This window comes from Leptidea sinapis, chromosome 12 (genome assembly GCF_905404315.1).
Source record: "Leptidea sinapis chromosome 12, ilLepSina1.1, whole genome shotgun sequence".
NCBI lineage: Eukaryota > Metazoa > Arthropoda > Insecta > Lepidoptera > Pieridae > Leptidea > Leptidea sinapis.
This window is the reverse complement of record NC_066276.1, coordinates 13057878-13073520: the sequence shown is the minus strand read 5'-3', so window position 1 is coordinate 13073520 and position 15643 is coordinate 13057878. Positions and strand designations below refer to the sequence as shown.

The 15643-nt window shown below is 36.8% G+C and overlaps 1 protein-coding gene, 2 long non-coding RNA genes and 1 pseudogene across 4 annotated transcripts; 2 read left to right on the top strand and 2 right to left on the bottom strand.

Moving 5' to 3' along the window:
• Window positions 1-631: 631 nt before the first annotated feature.
• On the top strand, window positions 632-1274 carry LOC126967341 (uncharacterized; annotated as a pseudogene).
• Window positions 1275-6298: 5024 nt separating this feature from the next.
• LOC126967093 (THAP domain-containing protein 5-like) lies at window positions 6299-8052 on the bottom strand. Of its 2 annotated transcripts, none has more exons than XM_050811485.1 (5): window positions 7904-8052; window positions 7508-7691; window positions 6836-7387; window positions 6599-6676; window positions 6299-6509 (listed from the first exon to the last, which is right to left on the bottom strand). In XM_050811485.1, exons 1-5 carry the CDS (start codon window positions 7978-7980, stop codon window positions 6306-6308), a joined length of 1095 nt encoding a protein of 364 aa, XP_050667442.1. In that variant the 5' UTR covers window positions 7981-8052; the 3' UTR covers window positions 6299-6305. The 2 variants fall into 2 exon arrangements, with proteins under 2 accessions (XP_050667442.1, XP_050667443.1); XM_050811486.1 differs by having other exon boundaries at window positions 6848-7387.
• A 245-nt stretch (window positions 8053-8297) lies between these two features.
• On the top strand, window positions 8298-9476 carry LOC126967301 (uncharacterized). The gene is made up of 2 exons (XR_007729968.1): window positions 8298-8447; window positions 8534-9476. It is a non-coding gene; the product is annotated as an uncharacterized LOC126967301 (long non-coding RNA).
• Window positions 9477-12683: 3207 nt separating this feature from the next.
• On the bottom strand, window positions 12684-14492 carry LOC126967300 (uncharacterized). The gene is made up of 2 exons (XR_007729967.1): window positions 14379-14492; window positions 12684-13541 (listed from the first exon to the last, which is right to left on the bottom strand). It is a non-coding gene; the product is annotated as an uncharacterized LOC126967300 (long non-coding RNA).
• Between the last annotated feature and the right edge of the window lie 1151 nt (window positions 14493-15643).

Below are 15643 nucleotides of genomic sequence, written 5' to 3'. Positions count from 1 at the left end.
TATTGATCAAGTAAGATATTGTAGAACTACTCAACATTCATTAAGATTGTGTTATAAAATAAGTAATATTTCACAAAACAGCCAGAATGGTGTAAAAAAGCCAACTACTAATAATAATAGGTATCTATTTGACAGAAATCAGCCATCATAGACTGGCTGCTTCTTGCGTAACTTGAAAACTGCATACTCAACCATTTTGAAATTTGTTAAAAACAGCCAATCAGGTTAGCTGACTTCTGCAATATAAGTATTTTAGTTAATGGCAAAATTGGCTGTATTTTACACCAAGCTGACTGTTTTTTACAAAATTTATTTGTTGACGTGGCTGGATTTGACAGCTTATAATCTGCGAGATTAATAAAGATATCAACATGGGTGTTTTTGTAAAAAATGCGCCATATCTAAATTAGCATGGCTGCTTTTTGTCATGTATGTGTTTAGGCTGTCTATGCGCCACGAATTAAAAAGTAAAGAAATGTCAATCGTCCATGACAGTTGGAGAATAGACTTGTTTGTTGATTGTGCGTTGTTTGTTTTATTGTGGCTCCTGATCTAGAAATCCTGAAGGTGTACCTGAGGTCTACATACACAACAAACTGGCGACGAGTTGTGATCGAATCGGCGGGTGCAAGACGCGATTGAATCTAAAGTAGTTATCTTGTGCGAACAGAATTGGTGACAATGTCGGTTGGCAAGATGGACGCGTTCGATCGGCACAAGGACAATTGGTCGACCTATATCGATAGACTGGAGCAGTACTTCGTGGTAAACGACGTGAAAGACGAACGAAAAGTACCGTTGCTGATCACGGTAATGGAAGCTGAAAGCTATGATCTACTGGTGACACTATGTACCCCGACTAAACCATCACAGAAAACGTACTCAGAGTTAGTGACGCTCATGCGGGATCATCTACAGCCTCGGCCGAGCGTGTTAGCAGAAAGATATAAGTTTCGGCAACGTAAACAATCGAAAGTCGAAAGTATAGCCGATTTCATAGCGGATTTGCAGAAATTGACAAAGTATTGTGAGTTTGGTACGTGGCAGGAGGAAAATTTACGTGACCAGTTTGTCTGCGGGTTCTATAGCGAGAGCATACGATTACGGCTGTTTACACGGCGGAAACAGATTTGAAATTTTCTAAAGCCAAAGATTTGGCAATTGCGATGGAGGCGGCGGAAACAAATCTGGCAGCTGTAGAAAATCGCGGCAGAAGTGACAACAGCACCCTGTGTTTCGTGATGAGCAGTGCCCGTAAGAGGCCAAGGTTTTAGAAAATGGCCAGAGCAGACGAGAAACGAAGTAAATGGTGCGAGCCTGAGCGAACAGCAACGAAAAATGGTGTCGTCGGGACCAGCGGATAACAGCCAGCGACCAGGTCAAGGACATACGAAGTGCCGGGCGTGCGGAGGCGGACACGCATCGGAATCGTGTCAATTTCGGTTATATGTGTGCGGTGTTTGTAATCGAGAAGGACACTTGAAGTAAATGTGCCACAAGCTGACGAACATTACGGGACATAACTATGTCGAGGATGAGTATTCGAAGGAGGAAAAATATAATATAGAGATAATACTTTCCTTTGTAAAAAATGATAACCTCAGTAAATATAAACCATTTCTAATGACAGTCAATGTTAACAGCCGAGATATTTGTATGGAGGTTGACACTGGTAGTACGATATCTTGCATTAGTTCAGATGTGTATCATAAATACTTTGCAAACTGTGAATTAATACCTAGTAATTTAAGATTAAGGTATTAAACAGGGGAGACTGTACTTACATTGCTCTCTTATTATCTCTCTTATTAACTATAAGGGCAAGTTAATTTCATTGGATTTGTATGTTATAGCTAATGGCAAGACAAATTTACTTGGCAGGCAGTGGCTAGCAGAATTGGGGATAAAGTTGTCTACAGAACTGGAAGTATCAGAAGCGATCAATTATGTTAAAATAACAGAAAATTTTAACATATCCAATTTCGGACGCACGTCCCGTTTATCTGCGCGCACGCCCGCTGGCGTGTGGAGACATCGGACTGGGCCACGTCTATTGTCCCAGTGGTCAAGTCTGATGGAACCATCCGCATTTGCGGTGATTATAAGATAAGTTTTCCTTTACCTAGGATTGAGGATTTGTTTACAAAATTGCATGGACGGCAAAAGTTCAGCAAAATTGACCTTTCTCAAGCATATGCCCAGCTGGAGCTAGACGATTCTGCTAAGTATACGGTGATCAATACGCACAAAGGTTTGTATAAATATAACCGTTTGATTTATGGACTTTCATCAAGCCTGGGCATTTTCCAAAGGATCCTAGAACAGATGTTCGCGTATATACCACGAGTTGGTGTGTTTCTATACGATGTGGTGATCACTGGAAGGAATGATAAGGAACATCTTGATAACCTATATAGAGTGTTCGAGAGGCTAGAGAAGTACGGGCTGAAGATTAAAAAAGAAAAGTGTTCTTTTCTAGCTGACTCCATAACGTACTTAGGATATGTTGTTGATAAGGAGGGATTGCACACATGCCCAAAGAAGATTAAAGACATTTTAAATGTGGCTACGCCCAGCAACGTGACTGAGTTACGTTCATTCCTCAGAATGACCATGTACTATGCAAAGTTTGTGAAAAATATTAGTACATTACTTACACCTCTTTATGAGTTGTTAAGAAAAGAGGCCAAATTTGTATGGTCTCAGCGGTGTGAAGCAGCCTTTAAACAAGTGAAAGAATTATTAGCGTCTGGCGAGGTATTGGCACATTATACACCGGAGCTTCCATTGATTTTGACGACAGACGCGAGCAGCGTGGGGGTGGGGGCAATCATCTCCCACATGTGGCCTGACGGTACGGAGCGGCCGGTGGCATACGCTTCTCGAGTGCTAAATAGCGCTGAAAAGGTTTACTCGCAAATTGAAAAAGAGGCACTTTCAATAGTGTATGGGGTAAAAAAAATTCATCAATACTTGTACGGTCGCTAATTTGTTACAAGACTGGAATTCCAGTGATGGCGGCCAGCAGGATGCAAAGATGGGCCATCATATTAGGTGGATATCAGTATGATATCAAGTATGTACATACATCAAAGAATGGAGCGGACGCCCTGTCGAGGTTACCACCGCACAGACCAGCCAGTCAGTCACAGCAGCAGGAAGAAGTAACATATTTAAATTTTGTACAGGATTTCTTACCAATTACCAGTCAAGAGGTAAGGAAAGCAACAGAAAAGGATACAGTTTTAAGACAAGTTTTAACAAATATTAAGGCTGGTTGGTCATTATATTGTCAACAGGATGAATTGAAACCGTTTTTCGCGCGTAGGCAGGAGCTGTATGTAGAAGGCGGTTGCATCATGTGGGGCTATCGTATGATTATTCCACAAACATTGAGATCAACTATATTGAAAGAACTGCACAGCAGCCATCAGGGGATAGTCAAAATGAAAAGTGTGGCGCGAAGCTTCGTTTGGTGGCTGCATATTGACCGGGATATAGAATCAGAAAGTTAATTGTGTATGATTTGTGCAGCGGAGGGCTCAGCGCCTCCACGAGTAACATCTCAGCCCTGGCCATACTGTTTGGAGCCTTGGTCTAGACTCCATATAGACTTTTTGGGCCCCTATGAAGGCAAAATCTTTTTTGTTCTGATTGACTCCACAACGTAATGGATCGAAGCTTTTTTGATGGCTAGGACAACGGCATCCGCAGTTATCAAAGTATTGCGAGAGACTTTTGCCAGGTTTGGATTGCCAAAAGTAGTCGTCTCTGATAACGGCCCGCCGTTCGCAAGTCAAGAGATGGATTATTTCATGAAATTAAATGGAATACTACATACCTTTACAGCACCATACCATTCAGCATCGAATGGATCCGCGGAAGGGGCAGTCAAATTATGTAAGGAAGCTATTAAAAAGGCGATCAGAGAAAAGAAAAACGTAGAGGAAACATTGCAAACTTTCCTTCTAAATTATCGTAACTGTGAACACAGCACCACGGGAGAAACGCCCGCCATGTTATTACAAAAACGCCCCCTTCGGTCGAGGTTGGATTTGTTGAGACCGCACAGTTTAGTAGAAAGAAAAGTGCAGCACAGTCAAAGGAAACAAATCGAATCAGGGAAAACAGGTGATAGAAGGTGACCCCGTATGGATGCAGGAATTTAGCGGAAGGGATAAGTGGGTACCCGGGATGATCTCTAAAGTGACAGGATCTCGAAATTTTCTAGTGACTAGGGAAAACGGTACCACAGGTAGTAGGCATTTAGATCAATTAAAAAGACGTGCAGCATACTGTATTCCAAATGAAGTTCCATCAGACGACAGACTGGAGGTGACGCCAGCTGACGCTCCGGCCTCGCCCTCGCGCTCCCCGCGCGCCGCGCCCGCGCCCGTGCCCACGCCAACCGCGGCCGAGCCGCCCACCCGCGTCCGCAGCCCGACCCCGCCCGCGGTGACACTAGTCCCCGGTCCCATTGTCTCGAAGCGCATATGGAAACCGCCTCTGCGTTACGGTTTCGAATCTGATTAATTAATCGTGGATTGTTATATAATATACATAATTATGTAGTTATAAGTTTATTTTAATTGTTACTAAAACTAGTTAATGCTTAATGAATGGTCCACTCGTACTAAGCAGATGATGATCATATTATGTGATCTTACCGAGGTAACTTTAGAGCTCGGCGAAACAGTATTTAAATAAATATTATACATAAGTATTAGTTAAGAAGGGGGGTGTCATGTATGTGTTTAGGTTGTCTGTGTGCCACGAATTAAAAAGTAATTATAGAAATGTCAATCGTCCATAACAGTTGGAGAATAGACTTGTTTGTTGATTGTGCGTTGTTTGTTTTATTGTGGCTCCTGATCTAGAAATCCTGAAGGTGTACCTGAGGTCTACATACACAACACTTTTATAACTCATCTTTGAAAAAATGTGATGTGGCTGTTTTCTGAATAAGTAGGTCCAATTGTTAGAAATACTAGATTATATTATGTAACAAAGAAATAAAAAATCAAATACAAATTAAGAATTTAATAAAAACATCACGTATTTAATTATTGTTGCAACAATTTTTAAACTGTAAGTAAAGAAGTTCTTTAGAATCGTTGCTTTTTGAAACTCGATGAAAAAGCGAGACTATAGAGTCGCCATTCCCAGCTACATCCGAGGTTTTCTATGGTGCAGAGAATGAATTTGGGATAATTTTTGAAATCCAAGATGGCCGCCGTGCAAAATTATATTTGCTACAATGGATATCGTACATATGGGCGCAAATTGCCACCTACCGGCAATAGTTGGCAACTATTGATATTAATGTTTTAGTTTATTATTAAAATGAATATAATTTTTATAGATATATCTGAGATATATAGGATTTAATTATTACAAATAGCTATTTGTAAACATAAACCCGTTTTATTTATGGTCTGATATTTATTAGACACTGTTTTGACTGTTTGAATGTTTTAAAGATGTTTGGTGTTTCATTTATTCTTCAAATACTTAATTTACTGTGTAAATGTTTAAATTAATTTCTATTAGAATTAATATCAGTTATATATTCTGTAATATATTCTGTATCAAACCTTATTATTTTATGCAAAATTATTTCTTAATTGAATTTCGAATCTTGCTTGCAGCGCCATCTTCTTACTTACTTATGTTTATTCAAATTTAATGAACAAACCATATTGTATAAATCATTTGAAGTTATATAAATTCACTAAACATTTATTATAAATATGCTGTATTTAGGAATATATTTATATATTTTGTTTTAAAAGAAGTTGTATCTACTTACATGTATTGGAAGGTAGCTAAAAAAGCGGTTGTGTCAAGTAAAGGCTGTTCAGTTCACGTTTAGTTCTATACTAGCAATTATGAGTGAATAAACTTAGTGTGTGTGTATTTCAACGTAATGGACCCTGATCGAGAAAACCCTGGCTTAACGCCGACATATACGAGGTTCTCGAGGGTGCAGAGAACGAATTTGGGATCATTTTTTAAATCCAAGATGGCCGCCATGCAAAATTATGATTTCAACAATATGGATATCGTATCCGAAATTAAATTATGTGCATCTTATATTATAATATCTTTAAATTATAATTTTATTAATATTGATGATAGAATTGTGAAATCCGACATGTTTCAGTATAACAGTAGTGTATTGGTACTTAGTCAACTTTAAAACATATTTTGCATGTCAATTGACGAAACATATTAAATTATTAATAATATTATTATGATTAACAACTTGACTACAAGTTTTCTTGCAAATAAAAGTTCATTTCATTTCACTTTTTTAAAATATCCTTTAAAAATTGATTTCTTTTACGAAGTCGCCTTACTTTTTGATTTAGAGTTTTAATTTTTTTCCTTTGAGTTTCAAGCAAAATATCTTGTTTTTTGATAATTTTTTTTAAACGAAGATTTCTGGGTGAATCCCACAATGACGGCTGTTCACAATCTTCAAATCCATTTGTTGGGGCCGGTGGAATCTAAACAAAGACAATTAATTTAATGCGTAGGGCACTTCATACTATTTACATAATTATGCCAAAAATGACTCAAAAGTAAGTATACATACTTGAGATGATGATAAAGGTGTGCATAGTCCAGAAGGCTGTTCAGGATCAATTGTAATAATAATGTACGGTTGTGGTGCCTAAAAATAAGAATATTAAATGTTTACTCATACCATTATAACAAGTTTGCAAGGTGTTCTAATCAATCGAATTTATTGGATTGCATATTATAAAGCTGGACTTAATATCCACATTTTATACTCTTTTTGTAGTGTAATCCAGAATAAAAGATACCTAACCTGTGCACATACTTGATCAGATTCCAATGACATCTGTTCTTTTTGGTCATGATCGAGACTGTTTTTAGTTGTTCCGAGCTCAGCAGGTTGCTCTTCCTTCACGGGTAATCCAGCACATTCTTGATCTGATTCGAATGACATCTGTTCTTTTTGGTCATAATCGAGACTGCTACTAGTTGTTCCGGGCTCAGCAAGTTGCTCTTCTTTCACGGGTAATCCAGCCCATTCTTGATCTGATTCCAATGACACCTGTTCTTTTTGGTCATGATCGAGACTGCTATTAGTTGTTCCGGGTTCAGCAGGTTGCTCTTCTTTCACAAGTAATCCAGCACATTCTTGATCTGATTCGAATGACATCTGTTCTTTTTGGTCATAATCGAGACTGCTACTAGTTGTTCCGGGCTCATCAGGTTGCTCTTCTTTCACGGGTAATCCAGCCCATTCTTGATCTGATTCCAATGACATCTGTTCTTTTTGGTCATTATCGAGACTGCTACCAGTTGGTCCGGGCTTAGCAGTTTGCTCTTTTTTCACGGGTAATCCAAATAAAAGCTATGTACAAAAATACAATAAAATATGTCAGTCATTCAACAAGTACATTTAAAAAAACTATATCATTTTTATTTTGAAAAGTTATTAAAATCTAGAAATAATAAGAATAGCTTAACTTACCAACTTCGGAACTGAATAGGTAACTAAGCGACGACGTCCTTTTCCTGTGGTATACAGATCATTTTCATCAAAATGTACGCTGCATACCACACTAGATTTGGATGGGATCCAATCTTCTTCCCTTCTGCAGTCCCTTATAATTTGGACCCAATCATTTTTCCACGGCTCATTACCTACTGGAAACCTAAAAAAATAGAAGGAAATCTCTGCATCTCGAAATAGATAATAATTTTGTCTACTTACATAATCATTAAATGGATTACCCATTTTTTCGGGTAAACTCCCTGTATATTTTTCAGCCACACTGTCTCTCACTATCGGTTATCACGCGTAGCGTCGTCGAATTTGTTCGTATTATAAAGAGAATAGAAAATAATGTAAAAAATACTGGCCTACCTGTGAAAGGTAATCCCTTGACACTTTTTTTGTACCGTAGTATTGTTTTTACACTTTCTTACAACGCACGACGGCATTTTAAAAATATTTTAATGCGTCGCAAACTGATGCGTCATCGACGATGACAAATCTCATAATGGCGGCCGATCGGCTTGTATTACTTTAAGTGTGTGTGGGACTATGTATTTGCAGTTTGCACATTAACCTTTGGTGCTTCAATGTTATGTAACACGGAGTCTCAAGAACCATTTTAATGAAGGGTGACAGTTGTCAGTTACAATAGAAGAGGGTCATAACTCATACAAGTAAATAAGTAATAAGCTACGGCCACATTATGCCAATCAAAATCATTGTTGATACCAACAAGGCGGTAAACAGGACATTTTCAAGATGGAGGTCGCAGCTGCGGCGGCGTTATACATAAACACAACAGTCATAATGTCAATTGTTGTTAATGAATCTTTTACATTTTAAGTTTTAACAAAACTAAATCAAGACTTAAAAGGAGATGGTGGATGATAAATATGCACAGAAATCGTAATAGGTAGATAAGTATTTCATAGTTTTCCGTTTTAAATGATAGCTTTATTTATTTTCATCCATTTTATTTACTTTTCCATTCTTTTTCAGCAAAACGATGAAAAAATATATTTTCTGACCTGCTAGCTGAATCAAGTCGACAGATTATTGGATTTATTCGAATGTCAGCGACTGATTTACAACAGCGAAACATGAAACTCGGTTTCGAGAAACTATTCCAGCAAAAGTACGCTTAGCAGTCACATTTAGATATTTAGCTTCTGGTAATAGTTTCAGAAATTACATTACTTGTTTAAAATGTCTCATAAGGTTATTTCGAAGATTGTCAGAGAATGTTGTGCTGCTCTTATAACTGCCATGAAAGACTTAAGTAATATAGCTCGAGTCAAAACGAGTGGCTACAGAAGAAGGCCGATTTTAGTGACGGATTTCCACATTGCATAGGGGCTCTTGATGGCAACCATACAGTGGTGACAATGGTTCTGAATATTTTAATTACAAACATTCCTTTAGTATTGTGATGATGGCATTGGTGGATAGTAATTTTTGTTTTATGTACTGTGGTGTTGGATGTAAGGGAAGAATTAGTGATGGTGGTGTATTTAGAGACAGTGTTTTATATGAAAGACTACATACTAAAACACTAAAGTTGCCACAACCTACAACCAAACTTACCAGGAGGTGAACATCCAGAAGAAAGTATGCAATGAAGATATAATCAAAAATTATTGTCTGTTCATATTGTTGTTGAAAATGCATTTGGCATAATGTCAGCTTGATTTTGGGGTACTTAGGGCACCTATAGCTCTTCAACCACATGAAGCTTTAAAAGTATGGCTTGTGCCCTGTTGCTAACTTATTAAAGAAAAGTTCCAACTCAAGATCTTCTTACACTTCACCAGGCTATGCTGACTAGATATTGCATGGAGAATTAATAAGATCAGGTAATTAGAGAGAAGATATTGTAAATGGCAGTGGTGCTTTAAGGAGAATAGGATAGTGATTTAAGAAAATAAAAAATATAAAGAAATAATCAGTATTTTTATTTATCTGTGTCATCCTGCTTTAACTATCTTACATATCAAGATAATGGTTCATTACTTTATTTAAGAATTGTAAAATATGCATTTATATCTACCATTGTAATGCTTAAAACTATGGATGAACAATAATCATTATTTATAGATATAATAGTTATGTAGCATAAATTTTTTAATTCATTTTCACTTAAAAGAAAAAAGAATTAAGAATAAATAGTAGGCATAATATAATATACTTAATATATAGAGGCAAAGTTAATGACATTGTAGGAATTAATCTCTAGATCTACTGAACCAACTGAAAATTCTTTTACTAATAGAAAGCCACATTATTTGTGAGCGTCATAGGCTATATTTTATCCCCGTATAAGTACATATATATAATGCTGCGGCTATTATACAGGATGGCCGAGAAATTGAAGTCCAAAGCTAAAATTTGAAAGCCTCATGGTGATGAGTATCCGAATCACGCCTATGTATGTTCTACAATTTTGCGTAGTTTAGGAGATAATAATTTTTTCCCCTTTTATCCGCTTTTTTCATGTAATTGTGGTTTAGGACTTTTTTCTAATTTTTTTGAACACTTAGTTAATTTTATTGTTGATAATTATCAACTACAGTTGCAATAACCACATATGAAACTGAATAGTTTAGACAATGCGGAACTAGTTTAGAATTGAGTCGTAAGTTCAATATAACTGCTCCAGCTAAATTCATGAAAATGTTCAAGGTATCAAAAATGAAATAAAATGGGGAGCCTATGGCTTTTATTTTTAAAAGCTTCCCAGAACATTGGCCAATAAAATGAGCCATGACGGTTATGACGAGATTGTGCTGGTTAGGTGACTCCAGTTAATATTGATTAAAGTTTCATTTTCTACCTTGAAGGCATACATACAAAGCAGGCTTGATATCTATGATAGAACTGAATATTTCCATTTGCTTTTGAGCGCTCCTTTGGCCATGTCAAAATCTTTCTCAATGTCAATGATCACGAGGAACCTGGAAGTAGGAACAGTGCAGGACTGAACAGAACTATAATAATAATAATAAAGCCATTTATTCCATATCTCTAAAAAAAGTGTACATTTGAAATATTGTTAGTTTTTTTTGTTAGTATTATTTGCTTGATCTAGGTTTTTAGTATAATTGTTATTTAGTTACATTTTTAGATATGGATCCCAGATTGGGTAAAGGCCTCCTCCAACTTCATCCACAACTTTCTGTCAAGTGCTTCTTCAATTCTTTTCCTGCTGAATGTGCTATGTCATCAGGCCACGGTTTTATTGGTCTTCCTACATTTCGTTTTCCTGATGTTGGCCCTTTCCAACATGTAATTTCTCTAGTCCATCTCCTGTCGGTATACCCTGCAATATGTCCAGCCCATTTCCATTTAAGTGCCAGTGCATGTGTGAGTGCATCGGTGATCTTGGTTTTCTGTCTTATCCTGGTGCTTCTTTCTTTGTCTATCTTCCTTATTTTTAATAATAGCTCAATAAAAAAAAAGAACAGAACTATGCGCATGTGCAATTTATTTATGGGGTTAGTAAAAGGCAAATTGGACAGATGATAGATTTGGCAGAAGTTAGCTTGTTCGCTTATAATCATTTCTGTCACTTTTTTCTAGGACATATTTATGTAGTATATTAATATATTTTACTGTGTTATAATAATATAGGTGCACAGACAAATAGAAATACAAAAATATTTATTTAAGGTTTGTGCAAATTAATGGGCATAAGGTCTGAGAATATCCTCAACGTAATTTTCAGCGTTCATGTTTCCATTTACAAAAACGAGCTCAGTTCGACTGTTCTGCATAATACCCACCCATACCATAACTGTTGAGCCGCTGTATGGATGAACTTCCTGAATGCACACCACTTGAATTTTGTAGCCTCAAACTTATGTCTCGAGCGGTTAACATCGGCTGGCGTCTTGCAGTCAGTTGTATGCACCGGTCTTGCCGAGTGGTTCTACTCCTTTTATGGCCTGAATCAGCGGGTTTCCTTGTATTATTGTAGCGATGCCAAAGACGACAAATAACACTTCTATGAATGCCAAAATGACGAGATACCTGAGATTGATTACTTCCTGCTTGCAACATCCCTACAGCCCTTTGCATTTCATTTGCCGTCAAATGACGCCGCTCCATGACGTAAAGAATATCTAACAATTCAATTTTGTCGCTAACTTTATTTATATGGTTGGTAAAATTATAAAATCAAGACTAAATGTAGCAATAAAAACGCACTAAAATTCAAACAAATTCCCTTTCATTTAATTTTATGAAAAAACCTTATATTTACAATGGTCGTTGTGTGTTGGTTGGCCACTCCTTGACATTCCAGGATTAAATGAGTGACTGTGTCATTTTCAACCAGACAACTTCTAACCTAAGGACTGTCCGCTTCGCCGACTGCGAACAAGTTGGTAGTGCATGATCCGTGCCCTCCATGTTACATCCATACCATCGAGGGCACGCTGTTATCACACACATCGTAGGCATCCTGGTTCTCATGACGAGTCATTGCTTTTTGTTGTCTAGGTAGGTACCTACGTATACAGACAGTAAACTATTAAAATTTAATAGTTTACTGTCTTATTAATGAAAAGGTTTTAAAAAGGCACTGAAGTTTAGGTATGTTTTATAAATTTGATCTTAGCGAATCTACCAACAAAAAATATCGATCGAAGAAGATAGATGCGATATTGAGTTTATTACACGCGTGTCTGGCTAAACCTGCTGAATCAAGGCTTGTAGGGAAGATGTTCTACATACTCAGGGCATTGTGCTCGAAGTACTTTGTCATTGAGAGTCATTTTCCGTCCTTAGTAGTCAGAGTGTGCTCTTAGATTGAGGGTTCTAAAATAGACTCCACTCAAATTCGATTCGATTCGGAAATTAATGTTACGGGCTTCCCACTCTACCTAAGTGTCTTCAATTTTCAAAACATAATTTCTTTATGATTTTAAGACTAGTGTTATTACAATTTAAAAAGCTTTATTTGATTAGAACGTTTAGTTTCGTGTTACTAATAGTGAATAAATTATGACATATTAGATATTGACTACAGTGAAATCAAGATATATGCTCACGACTGTTCACGATGTGGATGCCCTCTGCCCCAGCTTGGGGATACAGAAACTTAAATGATAGAAAATATATGAAAGAATTACACTATGTAAAAACAAACATATAAAACAACAGTTATATATTATAATTTAATCAAAGTTTAGTACACATAGTATTCAAATAATTTATTATTCAACAATTATTGTCAAATGCCGTTTATTTACATAACACGACATACCTTACATTCTTATCAATGCTTATAAAAAGTTTCAATACAAAATAATTTGCTATATTAAAAATCAGCCCAAAACAGTGAAGATATTATTTAGGCTGTAAGGCATTACCAATCACCCTACACCGCGACCGTAACGTACCCATAAACAGTTAAAATAGTTAAATCACGGTTGTAATAGAAATTTATATACAATGTTCATTCACCGGATCTATACCGAATTCCATTTATATCTGTTCATCAATATTACCAAAGCCATGACGAATGTGAATTGCTTTGACTTTGTTGATTGCCTTTATGTTCCCAAGGCCAGCCAGACCAAGAATTATCCTGACCAAAACCACCTTTTTGACCACCTGGCTTATTTCCGGACTCGCCACCACCTCCGAAAAGCCAGCCAGAACCACCTCCTTTTTGGCTACCGACGTGACTACCGAAGCCAGTACCCGCAGCATTTCCACTTCCCAAAATTGAACCAAATTCACCCTTGTGATTATGGCTACCGCCAATACCACCTAGTCCACTACCCGGCAGCTTGTCACCTCCTGAAAGCCAGCCTGAACCAATTCCACCAAGGCCACTATTATGATTAAACTGGTTTCCACCTCCATGTTGGAAACTTGAACTTGCAGTTCCTTTGCTATGACCGCCAACGCTATTTTCATGTCCTTTATGGCTGTCGTGATTCTGGTGATGATGGTTCTTATGGTGCTTATGCTTATGTTTTTTGTGATGCTTTTTGCCAACGCTCTGAAAAGATTGATATTTCAATTATTAAAACTGCTTATATAGATGAAATCTCACACGAGAAGTAAGATAGTTACTTTTTCATAAACGGTTTTATGATTGATATGAAATTATTCCGATTCAATGCTTGCTTAAGAGTACAGTTTTGTTATGGTGTTGTCTGGCAGGCTATGCCTAGTTCAAGACTAGATACTTTCTGTAACGTGAAATATATAACAATGTGAAAGTTTGTCTGTTCGGATATTTGTTGCGCCAAGAGCATCAAAAAAGTATTTACATTTTGGTGTTGCAGCAACATTCGAAATTTGATTTAAGACTGCAAATAGTTACAAAATATCAGTTTAGAATAATGTTTGCCTTCAAGAAGTTGCGCTGCTCGTTTTTTGTTTTAATCGTCAGCTTTGGTCGTATAGGTATATAAAGTAAAAGTTATTTAGTAAATACGGGATTGTATAGAAGAAGTATTACGGCCTATATTCGTCAAATAGGCAAATCAAAATATAGAGATTTGAGCAAAATCATCTAAAAAGCAATCTAGTCAATAACCATAAATCAGCCCATAATCACCATAAAACAGTGTGAAGCAGTTCCGAGAATGTCAAAGGATGAATTCGTACAAATGCATGAACCATCTTTGATTCACGTAAAACCCAGGACCGCGTCGCGTCCGATTTTAGAAAAAGGTTTGAAATCGAACGTGCAGTCCATGTTATGGTTTGTTATTACCGCCTAACACGGTTTATGGCAATATGAAATGTGATGAATTGCTTCCCAAATAATTAACTAATTAAAATTATTGACATAATAAAATGAGATCATAAAAAGAGATTTACTACTTACGTCTTCAGCAAGCAAAGCTAATATTAATATAAGGTAAATATATCGCATTTTAATCGATTTTGTGTTTTCAAGCGTCGGCGATACAAATATTTAGCATACTATTACAATGTTCATTAAATTCGACATTTATACCTACTCTAACATTATGTTACAGTTAATGTTTGAAAACCAAGAAATTTTAATTTTTCCTAGGTATTTTGTTTAATTACTATGTACCTACTAGTTTTATTATTTTCTATTAGTACAAGATGCGATTGATCCTTTTCTTTATGCCGCTGATTTGATCACCTGGTAGGTAAAGAAATTAATAATTTTAAAATTGATGAGGATTTAAGTACTTAACACCAAGCTATCAATATGTTCACGAAGAACTAGATCTCCGATGATTTGGGCAGCCCTACGCAGCGGGCACACCTAACCAGAGATACTCTAAATATGGTCGGACAAGCGCCTTAAAGTGTGGGCCGTAGAAGAGAAGTATATCCTTCAAACAATACCTGGGAAATCTTCAACCGCCACAATCTTTGAGCCCCAGTACACTGAAACTAGGTACAAGGCGTTAAGGAGAGGATTATGCATCTGACTGACAAACTAGTTTCTTATGGTGCTGGTCAATAAAGCCCAATGCTGCACGCAGTACATATTCTTGTGGTTCACTTACAAAAACTCTAGTAACAGCAATAGATCTGTAATCGATGTTGAAATGGCAGGAGAGCTCCTGGGACTTCTCCCTATATGGGGGTACCACAAGGGGCTGTTCTTGGACCTCTCTCTAACTTATATAGATAATGTATTGTTTGCAGATGACACTTCACTCATATTCAAAGTGAAAAGAAGCCAAGATGATGAATAAAACAATTGTGTATATGACATCGTGTGCTGGTGAAGCGCCAATAACTTGTTGTTTAATAGTCATAAAACTAAATGTTATATTAAATTTACCGCGCCAAATGTCTTAAATGTAGGTGCGAATATTTTATTAAACGTAGAGGTGGTAAAACTGTACGAACATGCTATATTTCTTGGCATTACTCTTGATTCACATTGACTACATTTCCAAAAAGGCATCTCGTCTTTCAGGTTTTACGATTAGACAAACTAAATTTTTCAACGACCCTGATGTGTCGAAGATACTTTTTAACAGCTACGTGCGTAGTCTTTTAGAGTATTGCAGTCCGGTGTGGAACCCTTCTTACAAAGTTCATATTAAGAGGTTAGAACATGTGCAGTCGAAATTTTTATATCATCTCTCATATTCAAGTAAT

Excerpts from the sequence above, each read along its gene's own strand:
- LOC126967093 (XM_050811485.1), bottom strand. The coding sequence starts at position 7,980 with ATGCCGTCGTGCGTTGTAAGAAAGTGTAAAAACAATACTACGGTACAA. Across the intron at positions 7,692-7,903 it reads CAAGGGATTACCTTTCACAG|GTTTCCAGTAGGTAATGAGC; the intron begins GTAGGCCAGTAT and ends CTATTTTTTTAG. Across the intron at positions 6,510-6,598 it reads CACCTTTATCATCATCTCAA|ATTCCACCGGCCCCAACAAA; the intron begins GTATGTATACTT and ends GTCTTTGTTTAG.